The following is an 18510-nucleotide window of genomic DNA, read 5'->3' as shown; positions in this document are numbered from 1 at the left end:
GCATTCGTTACTTTTTTCCACTGCATTGAATCTCAAATGCGATTTGTCAACCTCCTCGTAACTCCCCCCACCCCCGCTCTGTCTCCCCTGCTCTCTCCCGTGCCCCCTGAGCACAGAATAACTCTTCACATTTAGGAGTAGAAAGGGAAACGATTTCTCTCTCATAGGAAAACTTAGTTCTGACTGCTAGAATTTTGAAGCCTTTGATTGTGCCATTTTAGATGCAGACAAATCATGGAAGATTGCATATTGTGTGGTACTTTTTAAATGACATTGATTTTCTTTTTTTCAGTCTCTTGAGAACAGTGTAGGCTGAATTTTAAAACTGAACGGTTTACTCTGTGGGAACAGAACCTCCCTTCATCTTAAGCTAGATCCTCGGATTCTTTCAGACCTCATGGCTCATGAGACCTGTTGCTGTCGCCCTCACTTGGCATGAGTGGGTTGAGCTCATCCTTACTTACCCTGCAGTGTTCCGAGCATGGCTGAAGCATTCAAAACTTAATTACAATGTTTAGTATTTTATAGAGCAAAATTAATGGAAAGCATTTGGCTGAACTAAAGACCCACAGTCAAATTCTTCAATGTGGTTTACCCAACTGGAGTCATGGTACACACCTTAAATCATTCAATGAATAAATAATTTAAAAATCCAAAAAACTATGGGGCTTGTCTGCAGTTTTGTTTTGGTCACCACATCCGAGTTAACTTTTTTGATCGAGTCAAGTTCAGTCTTTTAGAAAAGAACCAGCCTTCCTATCATTCCCCGCCCCCCCCCCCCCAAGGGCTTTTGAGACCCATTAAACTCACACAGCTGTGTCTTTGGGCCAGAAGGGCTCCCTGCAGCAGTGAGAGATGGGCTGGCTGGCTCCCCCTGTAGGTCGGGGGTGGGGGGTGGGGTGGCCAGGGCCTGACGGGGGCGGGGGTGTGGGGGGGGTTGAGCCAGCCTCAGTGCAGTGAGGACACAAGAGGCCGAGGGATGATCTGGAAATGGAGAGAGTGGGGACCTAGTTGGGAACACGGGCCACATAGTTAATTTTAGAAAATTACCATGAATGAATCACTAAATTTTTGTCATGATTTTTTTTGAGGGGTATTGTGACTATGTCAGTATATTTATCTCATTGCATCAGATTTCGTATTGTTAGAGCTTGCCACTTCATTAGATGTATGACTCAGGTGTCCATTTGCAGGGTGGTGGGGAATCTTCACAGATGTATTCCGGACTCTAAGGGTCGCGGGGTGACTCGAAAGGTTCTGCCAGAAGAAGAAGTTTTACTTTACGGTTCAAAGAAACTGAAGATTCATCCCTTTAATTGAGTTACAGGAGGTTGATGTGGTCAGATGCTCATGGTACCTGCTCCCCCTGCCATGAAAGCTGTTACGTTTCTGGTGAGTTCAGGTGACCTAACCTCATGCTGGCCAACTTGCAAACGCCATACTTCAGGGTTTCCGAGCTGTGTGATGGTCGAGAGGGGACCGTATTTTGAGAGAGGAGCAGGCCTTCACGCCCAGGCTGGCCGTCACATCACTCCATGTGTTGTACTGACTCATTGGACTTCTTCCTACAAGACGTGCACCATCTTCGCGGAGTTCAGCAGACGGCAGCCTTCGACACGCACAGGTTTGGAGGGTCCGACGCACATCCTGTGACCCTTGGTAAAGCCGGGAAGTCTCACTGATGCTGTTGCGAGTTTCCAGTGGCCTCTCATTTCAGTTGTATTGCATTAATGCTTTAAAAAAAGTTAAAACTCCCCCAAATCCAGCCACACAGCCACTTAACCGTGTATACACATCTTTCTGTGCCAGAGTACATATGCTGATACTTGAGCAAATAGTAGCTTCTCAAAATTGGTGCTGTGCAGTAGTGAATATTCTAGTTTCGTTAAGTTTCTGTAGGATACGTTTCTGCAGGTAAAATGGTTCAAAGGAATTCATATTTAAAATATTAATGGGTCCTACCAAAGGACCTTCTGCAAAATGCTGGTTAAGGCTCACGCCAACACGGTTCTCCCAGCACCTGAGCCAGCATTGGGTATCTGGACTATTTGCAGGCAGGGGTGATCTTACCATTTTCATTTGCTTTTTTGCCCCCTTGCATGAAGGAAGAATCTTTGCTTGAAATCCTGTGGATTTGAATGCTGGCTCCACCACTTACTAGGTGTGGGAACCTGGGTAAGTTTGCCTCCCTGGGCTGGTTTCATCATCTGTGAAATGGGGTGTATTAGGGGAAAAAAAAAATGTGAAGCACAGTGACTTGAATTTCTTGGGTACTTTACATCTACATGTATAATCTGCCTCTCATCAGTGGTACCTTGAGCACTCTGGAATGTGGCTGATAATATTTGCAATGGCTTGTTAAGAAAAACGTAACACATGGTTGGTTTTTTTTTTGTTTTTGAAATGGCACACAAGTCGGGGAGGGGGAGGGAGGGGCTGGAGGATCCAAAGATCTGAAGCGGGCTCCTCACTGACACCACTGGGCCCTGTGTGGGGCTCAAACTCAACGAACCATGAGATCATGACTTGAGCTGAAGTCGGACGCTCAACCAAATGAGCCACCTGGGTGCTCCAACACGTGCATTTTTGTAAGGAAAATTAAAATGTCAGACAGACCTTAGTAGAGAGGCCGTTTTAATCTCACCTCCCCAAAGGTAAAAGCTGAATGGTTTTGGAGAGTAACCTTCCTAGTATTTGTGTTTTATGTATGTAGCCATTAAAAATACGCACGCTGATCCATAGGTGTTCAGGAGTCAGTGTCGGGTAACCCACCTTGGGGACATCAGTCGTGGGAAATGAACTTGGGATTTCCAGTCTTGGAAGTGGACTGATTTCACCGTGTTCTGGTGCAGTTTGAAACCTGACAGCTTCAGGAGTCTTAGGTTTTATCCAGCTTCAGCAGTGAGGAGCCTCAGCAGCCTGAATACCATGAGAAAGGTGGCCCTGGGGGGACTCGGGGCAGTCTGCCACCACCAGCGTTCCCGGCCGCTTTCAGCACCTGAGCCGGCGGACGGATGCTCGATCCAGATGTCGTCTACACATCCACCAAGGTATGTGTCACTGTGACTTTGGGATTCGAGGAAGATTCTCAGACCATCGGTTCTCTTTAGGGGTGGGGTGGTGGTGCCAGGGCTCAGATACCTCGGGGGACGCGGAAACACCTACCAAACTGTCCTTGAGTGCCGTGGGCAGAGGTTGGTGGCTTCCCCCATCTCTTCTCTCAAGGCGAAGCTCCTAATCACAGTGGTGAGGTTGGTTTCAAGGTGTATCTAGAAATCAACTACCAGGAAGTTCTGATTTGGTGTTTGAGGCCTAGGTTGACATAAACCTATGGACCCGTATTTGCTTACACTTTTTATTTGGTATATTAAGGCTTTTCTCTTGTCCATCTTCAGTGTTTCTCTGATGTTTTGGGCTGCGATCCACAGTATGAAATACCCGTGGCATCGAGACCTAGTGTGGAGACATACACATAACACACAGTAACCAAAAGAAGTTAGAGTGCTCCTCTCTTTCCGTCCGGTGCACAGCACTTCACAGTTTCTCACTGGTTCACGAAACAGATTGCTGTGTGTGATCCTACTACATTGACTTCACAGCAGCTTGAAAACCCAGGCTCTCTGGACATCAGTGGCTGGCACAGAGTAGATTCCTGGACGTTTCTCGAATGAGTGAGCAGATACAAGGTGCCTTGAGATTTTCTAGGTTTTCGCGAAGAGTCCCTATTTTTCCTTCTGGGCTTTCACAGCGTCTCCGGAACCAGGGTGTGGTGGTTAAGAGCTGAACTTTGGGGTCAGTGGTGGGGAGACAGGCCCTGCCATGGGTCTGGGGAGATTAAAGCGCCTGGGATGACCCCTGGCTCGTAGTAATAATCACACACACGTTAACCATTAAGTATGGTCACCATCATCCATCTGGTTGGATAAAATTCCGTTTTCAGAGTCTGAGAGGGATCTCTCCTGACCTCTGTGCTCCCCTGCAGCCTTGGTTGCCCCCCCCCCCCCCCCCCGCAATTTCCTCTCTTCCTCAGATTTCATGGTTCTCAATCTGTGCGCACACCAGAACCAGCTGTGCTCAGGCTGTCCCCGAGACAAGCTAGATGGCACTCCTTGGGGTTGGCCACAGGTACCAGCATTTTCCAGGCCCCTCCAGTAGAGAACACTGTCTGAGGGCCTCATTGTGTTCTGCAGAAGGGAGTGTTGCTCTGGCCCTTTTCCAGATTGTTTACTGGGCAGGTGTCCAGTGACATTGGACTCTGCCCGCCCTCCCTCAGCGGGCTGCCTGCCCGTCCACCTTCGGTCCCTCAGGCTTTGAGGAAGTCTGGACTTGACCAGTGCATTCCTCTGGGGCAGGGTGTTTTCCTGGGCTTGCTTGGCAGGAGGAAGTTTGCACCCACAAGACTTCGGGGCGTGGTGCATCCTGGCTCACCAGGAGTGACCCAGCAAGTATGCCGTCCCCAAGACAGGCTCTCCACCTGGTTGGGAATGTGTCCCCTTGGGAGAGGTTTCAGATAGATTCCTGGACTCTCCTCCCACACACACACACTGAACGCAAAGGGTCTGAGTTGGGGACAGGGTATCTGAAAGAATACCTAAAACGGATCCTAAGTCCTGCCACCTCTGTTGACATTTAAAAAATTACATTGCTAGTACGTGCACCTGGGGGGAGATTGTACAGAAAGGTCCTGGGTGAAGAGTTGTCCTCTCCGGAGCCGTCTCCCTGGCACTAACCTGTGCACGTGTGGCCTGGAGCTGAGTGGGGCCCGGGGCCGAGGTTGACAGGACGGGGAAGAGCCTGGGCCTCCAGTGTGTGGGCTATTGTGTCATCTAAACCTGTAACCCTGTCACAGACACGTATCATGAGGACCAATCTCAGGATATCAGGGCGGATCTGTCACCACCCCCCCCCTCCCCCAAGTCTCCCTATCTCGTCTAGAGGTGCTGGGCGTACCTTATAAAACATTGCTGTGTATGTGCACACATACAGGCATACAGAAGGGGGTCAAAGCCACTCCAGTCTGCACTTGTGTTTTCCCGAAGTAGCCCTTCCCAGCCTGTGTATCTTGTACTGTGCCCTTGGGGAAGGGCTGGAGACACCTGGGTGCTCGCCCACACATCCACTCTTCTGTCCATTTACCAGGCGAGAAGCTGAGACTTTGGTGACTGGCTTTGTGGCCACCGCCCTTGTGCTGTTGCCACTGCTGGGGGAGCCTAGGGCCTCGTGGTCATGGTGTCACCTGTCTTGGCAAGTTCTTTAGCCACCCTGCTTCAGTTTCCCCATCTATAAGGGGGGTTGTGAAGATGAAATGAGGTAATGCCTAGACCTAGAGGGTCCCTGGCATGTGGTGAGCCCAGAGGTCTTAATCCTGGCAATATGTCTTGGCTGTGAGACCGTACGTGCTCCATTTCTCCACGGGGGAGCTGATGAGGTCGTGAGGCTGGTAAGTGGTGGGTTGGAAGTTGCCCTCAGTGAGAGGAGAGCGCTCTGGGGGGAGGACCGGAGTGCGTTGAGGTCAGTGGACTGTTTAGGTGCCGAGTGTCACCAGGAAGGGTTTAGGTGACACTCCCGGGTTCGGCATGGACCCGCCTCAAAAGGCAGGAACTGTTCCCAGCAGTGCCCTCAACCGGCCCACAACACGAGTAGGTGGGTTCCCGCGGAGCTGCCTGGGACCCAACAGCCCAGAGATCAAGGTCAAGTTGACTCGGCTTCCTGGACCGGGCGGCTTCTGTCTACTGCGTGGGCTTCCCTCCAGCTGTGGAAGCCAGAGCGCCAACAGATGTCCCCAGCATGGGTAACTGGCCGGGGGGGTCGGTGGCCCCAGTGCTTGTGTGCAGTCCTCCCGGCCCAGCCAGCGGGGAGGCCCCATGAAGGCAGGATGGGGGAGTGGGGGTCAGTTTGCAGTCCCCCAGCGTGGAACTTGCCCTGTCTGAGGCCGGGGGACCAAGCTTGGGGCACAGGTGCTGTCACCCTTGCTGGCATTCTCGGTGGTTTCCATCAGTGAGGATTTCCCATTTTCCTTCCCTGGGAAGGATCTGGCAGTGTCCGGGGTCCACCCCACAGGAACCTTCTCCTGTAGAGGTGTCTCCCTCCTCCTAACGTTTGCTCCTGCTGCAAGGTTTATGAAGACTGGAAGTCTTTGGAATTTTCTCCATGTGCCCCTGGGATGTCTTTCTTCTGCCCCCTTTATGAAAAGGCTGTCCCCTTATTTTCTGGTTCATCTTCCTTATCCTCTTGCAAGAGAGCCCGTCTGACCCTCTCTGGCTCTTGCATTGTTCTCTGCTCTCTCATTTATTCCTGGAAGGTCTATTTACTGGTCTGCTTTTGTTTGGGGTCTGCCTTTCCTGAAGGCTGAGTGTGTTCCTTCTAGCTCATCTCCGCTCCTGTCTCCAAGTAGACCACCAGTAAGTAGTGGCTGAAGGGATGAGGGCATCTCCACTGAGACGGGAAGGGAGTGGCCAAACCAGGTCAAACCACATCCCAACCCCCGGGTCTGCCTGGCTTCCAACCTATCTAGAAGGCACTTGCACACATTTCTTGTTGAACTGTCACTCGGGTTCCAATTCACAAGGATTAGGGGCACCTGGGTGGCTCAGTCAGTTGAGCGCCTGACTTCAACATGAGATCATGGTCTCGAGGTTTGTGGGTTCGAGCCCTGCTTCGGGCTCTGTGCTGACAGCCTGGAGCCTACTTCGGATTCTGTCTCTCCGCCCCTTCCCAGCTCGCGCTCTATGTCTCTGTCTCTATCAAAGATAAACAAACATTAAAAAAAAAAAATTCAAATTCTCGAGGACTGGGGAGTGTGGGGTGGTGTAGGACTTGGGCGGGTGATCTTCACCCGAGCCTCAGTTTGCTCTTCTGGAAACTAGGGATGACACAGGTGACAACCTTACAGTGTGCGAGTCCATGTAAATGAATGAGCTCTGTCTTAGTACGTGTGCAACAACCCCTGCTGTTGGGGGTCCGGCCAGCAACCAAAAAGAGATGCCTGAGTGATCTGCCTGACCCTGGTCAACTCCAATGAACTTGGGTGGAGTGTGAGATCTTGTGTCAGCTGCACCCCAGCCAGCCAAGCAGTATGAGCAGATGCTGAAATCTCGTCACCCTTCCTGCTGAGCCAAGCACCCCAACGATGCCTGACCCCAACAGGGGGACCTCCGGAGGTCGCCCTTGAGCGGCAGCTCCCTACGGCTGGGAGCCCTGCATTTTCCTGCAGTGACTCATTTCCTGTTTGGGCCTGGAATTCGGAAGACTGTGAAACAGCTCAGCGAGCTCCATGGAAACTGGTGGGCCCGCCCACCAGAGCCTTAAAGGGGCAGTCCTCCCAGGGCAGGACTGGGTGGAGGTGAGGGTGGGTGAGGGCCCTGGTGGTGAGCGGGGTGTCGATGAAGTTAGGATTTGAACCCACGGGGTCTGCGGCCAGATCCCACAGCCCTCCCCTTTCCCCCTAAGGAGCCCCCCCGCTCCCATCCCCCTTTCTCTGCTGCCCAGTCCAGTTGCTGATCAGGTTTGGAAGGACCCTCACTGCCAAGACCTCACTGAATAATTTGGTCAAGCTGGCTGCCTGTCTTGCCCTGTATCCTCTCCTCTCCAGCTGAGTGACAGTATCCCAGGCTGCAGGTGAAAATCCCAGGAGATCCTGTTTGTTGGGGGTGGCACACACTCAGGATGTTGATGGGGACAGGTGAGTGAATCTGGCAGCCCTGAGACCCCAGTGAACTGCAGAGCGCACTTCCCACCAAGGACACTCAGTTCATGTGTTTAAAGACCGACTCTGCCTTTCCATCCGAGCCCCTGTGGATGAGGCTGTCCTTGGGGCAGGACCCGAGGGAAGCAAATGGGTGGATGCTTTTCTAGGCTCCTTCGGAAACAGCTGCCCAGTTCTCTGGGCCTCCGCTTGTCCACCTGTACATGCCCCCTCTCACCAGCCCTGGATTTGGGGTCCAGCATGCTGAGCATTCTGAACTGTTACTTGCAGAAGCTTGTTCTCAGGCTTTAGACCCTGCTTCCTGTACCTCTAACTCCCTCGCGTTCCCAGGCTGTGCCACATGGAGTGCTGGTGGTGCCCTTGGCCTGGCCTTCAGGGCTCTGCCTCAAGAGTCCCTTCCTGGGACTCCGTGATGGCTGTAGTTCTTCCCTTAGCCTTTGGCAGAAGGCGAACCCCGGCTGTGGACAAAGCAGGCTCTGGCTTCTCAGCGTGGAACACGCTGGGGACCAGACAGATAGAATCAAGTCTGCGAGTCCTGGAGGAATTGATGTGGTGGCACATGAGAGGGGCCAGGCGTCCTGATAAGCGCATATCTCAACTTCCTCTTGGGTGCTTTATGTGCAAATCCCATGGTGTGATGATGGCATGTGTGTGTGCCTGTCCTGCCAGTGGAGAAGCTGGGCTCAGAGAGGTTGTGTGACTTGTGTGGGAGAGGCCCAGTGGTGACTCCACTGCGGGATTGTGTTTCTCTGAAGTCTGGACTCGACTCTCCTGTGTGACTTTCCCTTACCCGAAAAAGGCACAATCCTTACTTCCCTGGAACTTGTGATCCAACAGGCAGCGTGACATTGGCATCATTTCACGCGTTTAACTTTGCTTTTTATTCGCGCCAGTTAAATGGTATTTAGTGGTCTCGGCGTAGAGAGAGAACATCGCCTCTTCTCCCATGCAATCATGCTCTTTATTACAAGAATGGGATTCTTTATTAAAGCGGCTGGTTTAGAATATTAAAGCCCATTATTTAAGGACATGGAACACCATAGGAGGACTAAAAATAAGTAATGCTGATGTACGGTCTCTGGACGTAGGCTGTCTGGATTTGAATCCACTGGTGAGCTGTGTGACCTTGAGGAAACCTGCTTGACTTTTCTGTGCCTCCGTTTCCTCATCTGTAAGTGGTGGGGAGTGATAGCTTTTATTTAAGTTGCTATGAGGCTTACATGAGTTTAATGACTTAATATTTATACACTCTTTAGAATGGCACTTGCCATCTAGTTAGTACAGACCTTGACCCAGAGCAGAGCTAATGGCCTCCTTTGTCCCCCCGGGTCCCAATCCTGGTTCTTTTGCAGAGGCAACCTCTGATATAATTTTGGTAGTTTCTTTTCTAGGCCAGGAGTCCGCAAACTACAGCTTGAGGGCCGTGTCCAGCCCACTGCCTGGTTTTGCCAAGTTTTATTTACACCTGTTCACATTGTCGTCTTCTTAGGTGACAGATACCTTTATGGTTCACAGAGACAACAGTATTGACGATCTAGTCCTTTACAGAGAGTGTTTGCTGCCCTCTGTTCTGGAGCATTTCTCATGATTTAAAAAATAGATGGACTGGGGCACCTGGGTGGCTCAGTCGGTTGAGCATCCGACTCTTGACTTCGGCTCAGGTTATGATCTCATGATTCATGAGATCAAGCCCCATGTCGGGCTTTGTGCTGACAGCACAGGGCCTGCTTGGGATTCTCTCCCTTTCTCTCTGCCCCTCTCCTGTGCGCTCTCTCTCTCTCTCAAATAAATAAACATGGGGTACCTGGGCGGCTCAGTAGGTTAAGTGCCCAACTTCAGCTCAGGTCATGATCTCGCCGTTCCCAAGACAGCTGGAGGAGCCTGCTTCGAATTCTGTGTCTCCCTCTCTCCCTGCCCCTCCCCCATTCCTGCTCTGTCTCTCTCAAAAATAAACAAACATAAAAAAAAAAAAAAAAGCCTAACAAAAAATAGATGGACTCCTACCGTAAGCATTTGTTTAGCGTGTCTGCTTGTCTTAATGTTAGATCGACAACCTCCTTCCTTCTCTGTACATGGTGCCCTGCCTGCCCGCTGCTGGTCTTTCACATTTGGCCACACCATAGCTTATTACCCACCTCCGTGATGTCATCTAGTTTATTTCTAGTCTGTTGCAAAAAGTGCTACAGTGAACACCTTTCGTGCCCATGTGTGAGACTTCTAGATCCCAAGAAGTGGACATTCTGGGTCAAAGCATACATCCATCTAAGAGTTTATGATTGAGGGACGCCTGGCTGGCTCAGTCGGAGGAAGGTGTAACTCTTGGTCTTGGGGTCGTGAATTTGAGCCCCACTTGGGGTGTAGAGATTCCTTAAATAAGAACTTAAAAACAAAATAAAAGTTTATGATTGAGACTATACAGTTATCTTCCCCGAAGGCCGGTTTTTACTTAATCTCTGGCTCGGTCCTCAAGTACCCACTTCCCCGTCTTTGCCCTGGAGTGCTGATTCTTTTCAAATTAACTTACAGTTGGATTTATGGTTCTAATAAAAGTCCAAAGGGATTTTTGGAAACGGGTCAGCAGTATTTAAGTTCAGCTGAGTGAATTCACAGCTGAGAATAGCTAAGGCAATTTTGAGAAACAAAAGAAATTAAAACAAATAGTAATAATTAAAAGTTAGGTATCGGGGCACCTGGGTGGCTCAGCCAGTTAAGTGTCTGACTCTTGATTTCGGCTCAAGTCATGATCTCGCAATTCATGAGTTCAAGCCCCGTGTTGGGCTCTCTGGACAGCATGGAGCCTGCTTGGGATTCTCTTTCTCTGCCCCTCCCCTGCTTATATGCACACGCTCTATCTCAAAAATACGTAGTTAAAAAAAAAAAGGTATTAGCAGCAGGATAAAGACAGGATAGAACACTCCAGGAAATAGTCTGGTTTATATAAGAACTTGGTGGTCCGTGAGGAGATAGTGCAAAATGACAGGGGATGGACTGGTCACAACAGGTGGCATCAGAAAAATTGACTATATGGAGAAATATTTTTGTTAGAGCATCACTTCATGCTCCCTGACATATTGACAGAGTTAAATGTAAATTGACAGAGTTAAATGTAAAACCTAAACCATGAAAAACTGGAGGAAAATATATGTGAGTATTTAACTTTATAAGCATCAAGTTATTGGGGACTATTTTTTAAAATAAAAGCTTGACTGTAAGAATAAATTTAAACTTCGACATAAACAAAATGGAAAGGAAAATCAAACTAACTGTGGCAAGGATTACAGATTTAATCTCTGTATATCCATATATGTGTATCTATATTTATATACACCTCCATGCACATACTTGAATAAGAAGGTAGTATGCCAAAAAGGAAAAATAAAAAAAATATGAATAGGGAGTTTTCAGAAACAGAAATAAGAATGACCGACCAACCTGTATATGAATAGAAATTTCAGCCTTTGTGAAACTAAGATTTGAGAAGGAGATACTGTGTTTTGAATACAGTTTTTTTCTATTTATTAATTGAATAGAGCAAGAGAGCGAAGAGTGCGCAAAGTGCAGAGAGAGGGAGAGAGAATCCCAAATGGGCTGTGTGCTCACAGCAGGACTCGAACTCACAATCCGGGAGACCACCTGAGCTGAAGTCGGACCCCTAACTGACTGAGCCACCCAGGTGCCCCTCCCCTCGAGTAGTTTTGGAAAGATGAGTGGCTGGTACTCAGCCCTGGGAAGTCTGAGATGATGTTCCCTGGCAGAGTTAGAGAATGAGAATATATATATAATATATATGTGTATATATTATGTATATAGTCCCAGTTTCCTATCCTATATTTCAGCCCTGGGAAGTCTGAGATGATGTTCCCTGGCAGAGTTAGAGAATGAGAATATATATATAATATATATGTGTATATATTATGTATATAGTCCCAGTTTCCTATCCTATATTTCCATTTCTAAGTATTAATCCCAACAGGGGAATAATCAGACTTGTGGGAGCCGGTTGTTACACAACAATATGAAGTGTAGTATTTGGAGAACAAGGCAACACACACACCACATGACATGGGACTGATTAAACATACCAGTTTCACTAGCTGGGAAAACGTGAAGCCTGCATAAAGCATGTTCTTGAGGAATATGGTAAGAGACGGGAGGGGCCCCTGGGTGGCTCAGTCAGTGAAGCATCTGACTTGGGCTCAGGTCATGATCTCACGGTACGTGAATTCGAGCCCTGCATTAGGCTCACTGTCCACACAGAGCCCCTTTCAGATCCTCTGTCTCCCTCTCTTTCTGCCCCTCCTCTGCTCGTGCCGTCTCTCTCTCTCCCCACTCTGTGTCTCAAAGATAAATAAAAGATTATTTAAAACATGGGAGAATGCCCATAACATGTACAGTGTGATATATGATCTTAGTTTGACTGGAACAGTGCCAGGCAGCAAGTTTTCAATAAATGTTAGCTACAATCATTATTGAGGACTTCACCCCCTCAAGTGATCTTTCGCTCGTGTGTTCATTCATTCCTCAGTTGACACGCATCTGAGTATCCCACCAAGTATCTGAACTGCCTTCTCCCTCCTTGCAGTTCGGCCTTTCTGGAAACAGGCTCTGTTTCTGGCGAGGCACTGCCACCTAGAGGCTCCTGGCCTACAGGGCGGCTGTCCCTTGCAGCCCCTCACTTTGACCCTAGGCCCAGCTGATGAAGGCCCTCACTCACTGCACATGCTCTCCCTGGGAGAGCTGCTTGTTCTCTGGAAGCCTCTGAGAGTGTCAACGCTAGAAGGGCCCTTCCAGGTCCCTTATGGCAAAATCTTTATATGGATCGAGGGAGCCTTTGGGGCAGTGTTTCTTAAAATGTGGTCCTTGAACCTGCATTAGTGTCGGCGGGTGGGGAGGTTTTTTTTAATATATATATTTTAATGTTTTTATTTTTGAGAGAGAAAGAGTGTGCAAGCAGGGGAGGGGCAGAGAGAGAGGGAGATACAGAATCTGAAGGCAGCTCCAGGCTGTCAGCACAGAGCCCGACGCAGGACTTGAACCCATGAACTGTGAGATCATGACCTGAGCGGAAGTTGGACGCTGAACTGACTGAGCCACCCAGGCACCCCTGGGGAACTTTAATAGTAAAAATCTAGGACCCATACCAGTGCCCCTGAATTAGACCTCACTGGAGGGAGGCAGGGGTCCTGAATATCTAGGCTTTTTTTTTTTTTTAAAGTTTGTTTATTTTTTTTTTATTTATTTTTTTTATTAAAAAAATTTTTTTTTCAACGTTTATTTATTTTTGGGACAGAGAGAGACAGAGCATGAACGGGGGAGGGTCAGAGAGAGGGAGACACAGAATCGGAAACGGGCTCCAGGCTCCGAGCCATCAGCCCAGAGCCTGACGCGGGGCTCGAACTCCGGGACTGCGAGATCGTGACCTGGCTGAAGTCGGACTCTTAACCGACTGCGCCACCCAGGCGCCCCTAAGTTTGTTTATTTTGAGAGAGACTGAGATCAGGGGCAGAGGGAGAGGGAGAGAGAGAATCCCAAGCAGGCTCCACACTGTCAATGAGAGCCTGACTCGGGGCTTGAACTCACACACCTAGAGATCATGAATTGAGCCAAAATCAAGAGTTGGACTCGACCTACTGATCCACCCAGGTGCCCCTGTATAGAATTTTGCCACACTCCCCAGGTTATTCTGATGCTGGCTAGAATTTTAGAGCCAGCCACCCAGACCAGTGATACTTTATAATTTAAAAGGGGGCTGGAGCTGGGCACAGAGCCTTTGACTTTCTCCTTCAAAACATACACATACATTTCAAGAGCTTCCTTGACTCTATTTTAAGATTAAGAAAAAATTCGTTTCAAACAGAGAGGGAGGCAAATCATAAAAGAGTCTTAAATACTGAGAACAAACTGAGGGCTGATGGGGGTAGGGGAGAGGGGAAAATAGGCGATGGGCATTGAGAGGGACACTTGTTGGGGTGAGCACTGGGTGTTGTGTGTAAGTGACGAATCGTCAGAATCAAACCAAATCTTGACCAAAGTGAAGAGCATAGTGTATACACTGTATGTTAGCTAATGACAATAAACTATATATATATATTTAAAAAATATTTTTTTAGGGGCGCCTGGGTGGCTCGGTTGGTTAAGCGTCCGACTTTGGCTCAGGTCACGATCTCACGGTCCGTGAATTTGAGCCCTGCGTCGGGCTCTGTGCTGACTGCTCAGAGCCTGGAGCCTGTTTCCGATTCTGTGTCTCCCTCTCTCTCTGCCCCTCCCCTGTTCATGTTCTGTCTCTCAGTGCCTCAAAAATAAATAAACGTTAAAAAAAATTAAAAAGTATTTTTTTAGAGCAGTTTTAGGTTCACAGCAAAGTTGAGAGAGGGGGTACACATATTTCCCACATAACCTCCTTCCCCGCAACACCTGCACAGCCTTCCCCACTATCAACATCCCTACCAGAGTGGGACATTTGTTACAACTGGTGTCAAAAAAGCTTATAGTTTATAGAGGAGTTCATCTGGTGGTATAAGTTCCATGGATTTGGACACATATCTAATGACATGTATCCATCATACAGACTAGTTTCACTGCCCTGAGAATCCCTTGTACTTCACCTATTCATGAGCCTCGGGCAACCACTGATCTTTTTACTGCCTCCATCCTGTTACCTTTTCCAGAATGTTCTACAGTTGGAGACATACAGTACGTAGCCTTTTCAGGCTGGTTTCTTTCACTTAGGAATGTGCATTTGACTTTCCTCCATTTCTTTTCATGGCCGGGAAGCTCATTTCTTCTTCGTGCCAAATAAGATTTCATTGTCTGGGTGTACCACAGGTTAGGAATAGAGATGCTGTAAACATCCTGTGCAGGATTTGGTGTAGACATAAGCGTTCACCTCCTTTGGTAAATACCAAGGAGTGTAATTCCTGGATCATATGGTGGGGGTATGTTTTGTGTTGTAAGAAACTGCCAGACTGTGTTCCAAAGTGGCCCTGCCATTTTTGTCTTCTCATGAAGGAATAAGGGTTCCAGATGCTCCATATCCTTGCTAGTATTTGATGGTTTTGGTGTTCAGATTTTGGCTATTTTCACAGGTACTTGATGGTATCTTACTGTTGTTATAATTTGCATTTCCTGATGATATGTGATGAGGAGCATGTTTTCATATGTTCACTGGCAATCTGTATCTTCTTTGCTGAGGTGTCTATTAAGGTCTTTGGCCCATTTTTTATTCAGGTTGTTTCTTTCCTTATTGTTGAATTTTTTTAAGATTTTTAAATTTTTTTTTAATTTTTTTTTTAACGTTTATTTATTTTTTTGAGACAGAGAGAGACAGAGCATGAACGGGGGAGGGTCAGAGAGAGGGAGACACAGAATCTGAAACAGGCTCCAGGCTCTGAGCTGTCAGCACAGAGCCCGACGCGGGGCTCGAACTCATGGACCGCGAGATCATGACCTGAGCCGAAGTCGGCCGCCCAACCGACTGAGCCACCCAGGCGCCCCAAGATTTTTTTTTTTAGGTGCACCTGGGTGGCTCAGTTGGTTGAACGTCTGACTTCGGCTCAGGTCATGATCTCACAGTTGTTTTAAGTTTTTTTTAATGTTTATTTTTTAGAGAGAGACAGACAGAGACAGAGTGCAAGTAGGGGAGGGGAAGAGAGAGAGGGAGACACAGAATCTGAAACAGGCTCCAGGCTCTGAGCTGTCAGCACAGAGCCTGATGCAGGGCTCGAACTCATGAACCGTGAGGTCATGACCTGAGCCAAAGTTGGACGCTTAACCGACTGAGCTACCCAGGTGCCCCTAAGAATTTTTTTTTTTAATTTTTAATCTGTATTTTTTTATTTTTTATTTTTGTTTTTTTTCTGTTTTTACTTTTATTTGCATGTATTTCATGCAGAATTTACTCCTGGGCCATAAGTTTTTGTTTCTTCAGTTTCTTCTGGGATATCTTTTTCTTCTGTGCAACCTCCTCTTCTGGTTTAGGAACAATCTGCTCTTTTTCAGTAAGGATCATCTCAAGGTGGCAGGGAGAGCTCATGCATGGGTTAATCCGACCATGAGCCCTGTAAGTTCTACGCCGCATTTTGGGGGCTTTGTTCACCTGGATGTGCTCAATGACCAGAGAATCTACATCTAAACCCTTAAGTTCAGCATGACTCTCTGCATTTTTAAGCATGTGCAGTAAAAATTCGGCACTCTTTTTGGGCCACCGACCCTGTGTCCAGCCCCACTGTTTGGCCTGGGCACACCTACCAACTCCACCATTGTAGCGTCGGAACGGCACACATTGCTTCTGCAAAGTGACATCTTTCAGATACTTGGTGGCTTTTCGGATATGCATACCCTTGATGGCCTGGGCAGTTTCCCGTGTGTTCTTAAAGTGAACATGAAGGTTTGAACCTCTTGATTTGCATGATTTTGTCGGGTTTTCCGGGTCAAGTGAATAGCGAACCATTTTCAGAGATCACCTCAGGCCGCTTACGGGAAGAGGAAGAGCGGTCAATGTGTATTTATTTTTAAGAGAAAGAGTGTGAGTCGGGGAGGAACAGAGAGAGGGAGACACAGAATCCGAAGCAGGCTCCAGGTTCCAAGCTGTCGGCACAGAGCCCAACGGGGGGCTTGAACTCATGAACGGTGAGATCATGACCTGAGCCAAAGTCGGACGCTTATCTGACTGAGCCACCCATGTGCTCCTTTAAGATTTTTATTTTTAAATAATCTCTACACTCAGTGTGGGGCTCAAGCTCAACCCCGAGATCAAGAGTCAAATGCTGCACTGACTGAGCCAGCCAGGTGCCCCCTTATTGTTGAATTTTAAGAGTTCTTTGTATATTTTAGATAATGGTCTTTTATCAGATAGGTTCCTTGCAAGTATTTTCTCTTGGTCTGTGGCTTGTTTCCTAATTCTCTTGGTGTTGTTTGTTTGTTTATTATTTTGAAATGTTTCTTTATTATTTTGAGAGAGAGAAACAGCCTCCCTGGCAACTACAGCTGTGTGGCCATGTGACCAAGCTCTGGCCTAGGGGGCGTAGGTAAAAGTAGAAGGAAAACTCCTAGGGAGTGTTGCCCTTCTCGTCTTTCCTCCTGTCCCTGAAGAGGATTAATAGGTGTAATGGCTGGAGCTGGAGCAGCTCTATGGAACACGAGGACCTTTTAGGAGTCGAGAATGGAAGGTGTGCATATTACTTCTCCAAGATAGAAGAAAGTCACTTCCCTAACACCATGGAGCTGTCACACCAGCCCTGGACCCTTTTATCTCAAGATTTTTATGTCACAGAGAAGTAAACATATCTTATTCAGGTCACTGTCATTTTGGGTCTCTGTTACTTGTAAAGTGATCTTCGTCTTAATAAATGCATGACCTCGCAGATTTCTTGGGGAGACTCAATGAGATATTGTGTGCAACGCACCTGTCATAATACCAGGCACATGGTAAACACTCTGGAAAACTAGTAGCTTCTGTAGCGCTCAGTTATAATAACTGTCCCTCATCTCCAGTGAGAGCTCCACAGAGGAGTTCTTCTGGAAAGAAAAATGGTCAAGATTGTGTCGTTACCTTACTTTTGCTTCCAAACAGTTACAAAAAGGAAAACAGGAGCACCGTAAACAACTAATTCAGCTAGAAATGGCTTCACTTTGAGCTCCTCCGTTCTCCTGTTTACTCCTTCTAGCTGACAAAGCTGGGCCTCACAAATTTGTATGGTATTTTCATTGGGAGCTAAGTCACACGTTCTTTTAAATAGCTGTATTTACAAACACGCAGCTCAGTTGTTCCACATTTGAAACCCAGCCTTTTAAAAACAATTTGGTTCCATTCTTCTTGGTTTTCTCTCTTTCAAAACACAAGTCGGAACATTTTCCGGGAGTCGGTGGCCCCCACCCCGTTCAACTTTATGCTCTAAGATGGTCCCCTTTATCGACTGTTTAATGATTTCTCCTGTGTCTAATTAATGTCTGTTTTTTTAATTTTTTTTTTTAATGTTTATTTTTGAGAGAGAGGGAGAGAGAGAGAATGAGAAGGAGCAGGGGAGGGGCAGAGAGAGAGGGAGACACAGAATCCGAAGCAGGCTCCAGGCTCTGAGCTGTCAGCACAGAGCTCGATGCACGGCTTGAACTCACAGACTGCAAGGTCATGACCCGAGCCGAAGTCAGATGCTCAACCGACTGAACCACCCAGGTTCCCTTAAGTTAATGTCTGTTGACTCCATCATTCTAAGGTCCCGTTTAACTGTCCGGTTCTCTGATTCGGCAAAATGTTGCCAGTCTTCAGGACACAAACCTTGATTCCTAAGGAATCCCGAGGGTAAAAAAGCAAGGACAGTCAAGCTGAAGAAAATTGTCACAAGGTTTATTATCAATGGTTGAAAGAAAAGACAAGAGGAAGATCAAGATGGTTACTTTTTTTTTTTAGGTTTTTTTAATTTAAGTAATCTCGACATCCCATAGGGGTCTTGAACTTCTAGCCCCAATATCAAGAGTTGCACACTCTACCGACTGAGTCAGCCTGGTGCCCCGGGAGGGTTACTGTTTAATGTTTAAAAAAATACAAAAATTGGGGCGCTTGGGTGGCTCAGTCAGTTGAGCGTCCGACTTCGGCTCAGGTCACGATCTCGTGGTCTGTGGGTTCAAGCCCCGTGTCGGGCTCTGTGCACACAGCTCAGAGCCTGGAACCTGCTTCGGATTCTGTCTCCCTCTCTCTTTGCCCCTCCCCTGCTCATGCTCTGTCTCTTTCTCTCTGTCAAAAATAAATAAACATTAAAAAAATTTTTTTTAAATACAAAAATTTAACAATATTAAATATAACGTGTGGG

At 47.7% G+C, this 18510-nt stretch overlaps 1 protein-coding gene across 1 annotated transcript; it reads right to left on the bottom strand.

The window, feature by feature from the left end:
• Positions 1 to 15562: 15562 nt before the first annotated feature.
• On the bottom strand, positions 15563 to 16210 carry LOC109495298 (60S ribosomal protein L17-like). The gene has a single exon (XM_045047908.1). It carries the CDS (start codon positions 16152 to 16154, stop codon positions 15600 to 15602), a length of 555 nt encoding a protein of 184 aa, XP_044903843.1. The 5' UTR covers positions 16155 to 16210; the 3' UTR covers positions 15563 to 15599.
• Between the last annotated feature and the right edge of the window lie 2300 nt (positions 16211 to 18510).

The sequence above is a fragment of the Felis catus genome, chromosome E3 (genome assembly GCF_018350175.1).
Source record: "Felis catus isolate Fca126 chromosome E3, F.catus_Fca126_mat1.0, whole genome shotgun sequence".
Taxonomy (NCBI): Eukaryota; Metazoa; Chordata; class Mammalia; order Carnivora; family Felidae; genus Felis; species Felis catus.
The sequence above is the reverse complement of the archived record's forward strand: the minus strand, read 5'-3'. Positions and strand labels throughout refer to the sequence as shown.

Excerpts from the sequence above, each read along its gene's own strand:
- LOC109495298 (XM_045047908.1), bottom strand. The coding sequence starts at position 16,154 with ATGGTTCGCTATTCACTTGACCCGGAAAACCCGACAAAATCATGCAAA.